This window comes from Macaca thibetana, chromosome X, assembly GCF_024542745.1.
Source record: "Macaca thibetana thibetana isolate TM-01 chromosome X, ASM2454274v1, whole genome shotgun sequence".
Taxonomy (NCBI): domain Eukaryota; kingdom Metazoa; phylum Chordata; class Mammalia; order Primates; family Cercopithecidae; genus Macaca; species Macaca thibetana.
In genome coordinates, this window is record NC_065598.1 from 97,987,495 (window position 1) to 97,991,574 (window position 4,080).

Below are 4,080 nucleotides of genomic sequence, written 5' to 3' on the forward strand. Positions count from 1 at the left end.
CCCAGCCTTTGGTGTCCCCTTCCATTAAGTTGAAAAATATTTTCCAAAAGGCAAGAGCACTCCTCTTTAATATTCGTCTTGAACAGATCACTTCAGACCTTGTATTTTCATTTCTTCATTCTGAGATAAGGGGGTTAGTCCACATGATCTCCCTTCCCAAGGTTCTCTAACTCTGTGATTCCAACTCTAAAGAAAAAGCACCTAGCATCCCCAAGTCAGGACCCACTAGACCTGGAGAGAAGTGAACATTTCCCACGTGAATAATCTGCTAAAACAGTTTTCCTTCAACCATTCTGTTTGGCTGAAAAGTATATCCGTGTGTACTTTTCATTCCACAGAAGACCACCAAGAGTCAACCACAGGAGTCTCAAGATAATGATTATATTGGTTACTTTATTACTACATTAGAAATGCAAATAAACTGTGAAAAGCTGCAAAAACACGCAACTTCATGGAGATTATGAAGCAATGGAAGCACCCATCATAGCAGTTTAAAACACGCTTATGCAGTATAGGATGCAAGAACTACATACACAAAGGACATCGATGGTGAGATTATTGACAGCATCTGCCATCCAGAACATATGCACCAATGGTAAGTTTAAAAATGAATTTAAGGAAACACTGGCTACCTCTGACTTCTTAGCCAGGGAACATACGTGAGAAGACATCAGAAGATGCCTGAAATCTCTACAAACACATGGGTTTACAAAAAACAAGTCTAAAACCAAGACTCTCAGGTAATGCTGAAATCTGCTGTTGGGAGGCGATCCCCATTTTACGATGTTTGAACACACTCTTTCTCCTGCTGGATAGCTGGAAAGACAAACACAAAAATCATTAACCGCATTTACCTAAGATTAAGTTCAGTTTCTTTCAAAAGAGCTCCTTGCTAAGTCATTGAAGTCTGCATACATGCCTTAAATTTAGAATGCCAAGGCATTAACCACAAATCCTTACATTAGGGTGTGCGCATGTATGTGCGTATGTTAACTACTGGAATATTCATTAGAATCTATAACTGTGGAGGATTTTTTTCCCATTTGAGAGACAGAAATGTGCCATTGCCATTTTTTCATAGATGATTCATGACTGAGCTATGAAGCAATTTCTTCAGATTTATCTATCTGTATACAACTAGGAAGTTATACCTTTTCAGACAATTTTGACTAACTTTGGAACTCTCAAAGCTAACAAGACAAAAAGTTCCCCTCAACTTTTGCAAAGACACTTGGAGTTTCTCCACCAGGCTGTATTTCTGGTTTTTTTGTTTTGTTTTGTTTTTTTTTTGAGACAGAGTCTCGCTCTGTCGCCCGGGCTGGAGTGCAGTGGCCGGATCTCAGCTCACTGCAAGCTCCGCCTCCCGGGTTCACGCCATTCTCCTGCCTCAGCCTCCCGAGTAGCTGGGACTACAGGCGCCCACCACCGCGCCCGGCTAATTTTTTGTATTTTTTAGTAGAGACGGGGTTTCACCGTGTTAACCAGGATGGTCTCGATCTCCTGACCTCGTGATCCGCCCGTCTCGGCCTCCCAAAGTGCTGGGATTACAGGCTTGAGCCACCGCGCCCGGCCTACCAGGCTGTATTTCTGGAGGGCAAAACTGATCACTTATCCCTTGAGTCTGCAAGCCCTAAGTGCACCCAAGATCTAAACTTGTTCATTATCTTTATCTCATCATCAGAGAGAGAAGGCCAAAACTGCAAAGTTTGCATGGACCTTTAGGTATAAGACCACTGACCCAAACTGATGGATGCAGGAAAATGTCTAATAAGCATAAAGTGAACAAAACTAAGATTTTTCTAGTGCTAAATCCAATATTCCAAGATTGATTTTTAAGTTGGTTTTTAGTAATTTTCCAACAAGAAACTAGTTTCCCCCTATTCCTATTAAGTCTTATGTGAGAACTACTTATATAACCCAAGTAGGAAGACGACTATTTGATGTTTTTAACTGTAACATTAAATACCATGGTACTCTAATTATTGCTTACTTTGTGGCAAAAATTCACTAGAAGTTACGTTTATTTACTGAGCCTATTAGCTTTCTCTATTGTTTGTTTCCACTAGAATCCCGCAAGACTTACTTTCCTTTGAGGGAAGAGTATTTTTTTCTTCAGTATTAGTTTTCTTCAGTTTTGACCTGTCAAACTTCTCCACTTCCGACAAGTCTGGCTTATCACTCATCTTGACTAGAAGATAGCCTGAAAAGAAAAAACATTTTTAAGAAAATTTACCTGGCAGAACTATCTTCGAACTAAAGGGTCACAAGCAAAAATTTTCACATTTCATATCAATGTATATTCTACCTGCTCATTTTCAACAGGAAAACAGCAACAGATCTTAGAAAACTAATATTTTTGTTAGAAAAATTTTAACTCCACATCATTACCCCGTTTTTGATAGGCAGTAAATGCCATTGGATCAGAATGCACCAGAAACTAAGATGCTCCAGAAACCCAAAGCCAATATGTCTGACTCTTAAAATCACAGCAAGGGTAAAATGGAGGTGATAGAAGCACAAGAGCAGACCGGGACAGAAGAAAAAATAAAGACTGGCTTTAACCAGTTAATGATTTTGTAACAGGAAAGAGCACTATTCGAGCATCTCCACTTTTTTAAAAATTACGTTTGTTTTTTGGCATTTTTTTTTTAGGAGATGGGGAGCAGCACACACACACACACACACACACACACACACAGAGTGGCATAAGTTGTACTGATTTCTATCTATTTTAAATGCCCAAAGACGACAGTACATTAAGGCATTACAATACACGTCTCATAATAGATCTTTGTGGTATTGGTTTATAAACGTTGTAAGAAGGGACAGCTAACTAGGATCAGACCCAGGACTTCAGCAGAATGGGATAAACCAAATGTAAGTAAGTCTTCTTTCACCATGTTTTCTCTGCAAGGAGATGAGGTTCAGAAGTGCACGGCTGTGGACCTGACGAAATGCCTGGTGCACTGTGAGCGTCCCGAGTTTGTCCAGAAGAGACAATAGGATAGTCCAGAAATCGGAGGGCAGAGCTCTCTTGCGCGAGCTCAGCCCCACCCTCGTGGAGTAGGATACTATCACTAGTGCTTGGAGTAGAATGGAGAGGCCCCCAAGCAGCCAGAAGTGCCGAACATGCCTCCATTCCGTCAAGTTTACCCTAAGACCCTCCTCTGCCAAGCGATCAGACGCCAAGCTCGGAGCTGGGAAATTGGAACTAACAAATAAATAATAGCAGGGCCGGGGTCATAGGCCAGTCTGTCAAGAGCAGTTTGCATACTTTTTCAAATAACTATTAGCGCTGTCTGGCGCCCAGCCTAATGGCCACGGGAGGGGAAGGAACGAGGACCCAGCCCCAGAGGGCCCATTCCGGACGGCCCCCAAATTCATCCTCTAAGCCGCCGACCTGCAGCTACTGCGGACGGGCCCCTTTAAGGGTCAGCGCCCCGCGACTCCCAACCCCGGGGCCTTGTTTCCAGGGACCGGCCCCCGGGAGGGCTCGGCTTCGCGCGCAGAAGGCGGCGCCCCGGGAAGACAAAGGCGCGGACTTGCTCGGCCCGGCGGCGGTGCAGACGCGAAGCGCCAGCCCCAACTCCGGCTCCTCTGGTTCCCGAAGGCGCAGCATCCCCCGCCTCGCAACCCCGACGCCTTCCCATCCCCATGGTCCTCTGGCTTCTGTGAGGCCGCAGGTCCTCACCTGAAGGCTTAAAGACTAGTGAAAAGCTGTCCGTGGGGCTGAGACACAGGCTTGCTCCGGACCAGGTTAGCGTTCCCGCGCAGAGCCCTGCAGCGCTAAGCCCTGTAGCAGGCCCCGCCCCAGCCCTCTCTGATTGGGCAAAGGTTTCCGGGCTCGCCCCCTTCCCTTCCTCCGCTAGAGCGTCCAGAGCCTGCGTCCTCCCTCTCCTCCAGGATCAGGGGCTTGGTGAAGTCAGAGTCGACCCCGCCTCCCCAGACCCCACCTCCCGGACTTCTTCCACTGCTTTAGTCCTGAGGGTCCACATTCCCTTCATCCCGAGTACTCTCACTCCTTCACAATAACAGAGGCCTCTGCAATAAGCAGACACATCTTGCCCAGTGAGCTTAGAA

At 45.6% G+C, this 4,080-nt stretch overlaps 1 protein-coding gene across 1 annotated transcript; it reads right to left on the reverse strand.

The window, feature by feature from the left end:
- Positions 1 to 373: 373 nt before the first annotated feature.
- TMSB15A (thymosin beta 15A) lies at positions 374 to 3,804 on the reverse strand. Its single transcript, XM_050776073.1, has 3 exons — positions 3,692 to 3,804; positions 2,084 to 2,200; positions 374 to 816 (listed from the first exon to the last, which is right to left on the reverse strand). The coding sequence occupies exons 2-3, from the start codon at positions 2,181 to 2,183 to the stop codon at positions 779 to 781; spliced, it is 138 nt and encodes a 45-aa protein (XP_050632030.1). The 5' UTR covers positions 2,184 to 2,200; positions 3,692 to 3,804; the 3' UTR covers positions 374 to 778.
- Positions 3,805 to 4,080: the final 276 nt, after the last annotated feature.

What these genes read in the sequence shown, in the direction of transcription:
- TMSB15A (XM_050776073.1), bottom strand. Translation starts at nt 2,183, where the DNA reads ATGAGTGATAAGCCAGACTTGTCGGAAGTGGAGAAGTTTGACAGGTCA. An exon ending in TACTCTTCCCTCAAAGGAAA is followed by an intron (nt 817 to 2,083) that starts GTAAGTCTTGCG and finishes TTGTCTTTCCAG; the next exon opens with CTATCCAGCAGGAGAAAGAG.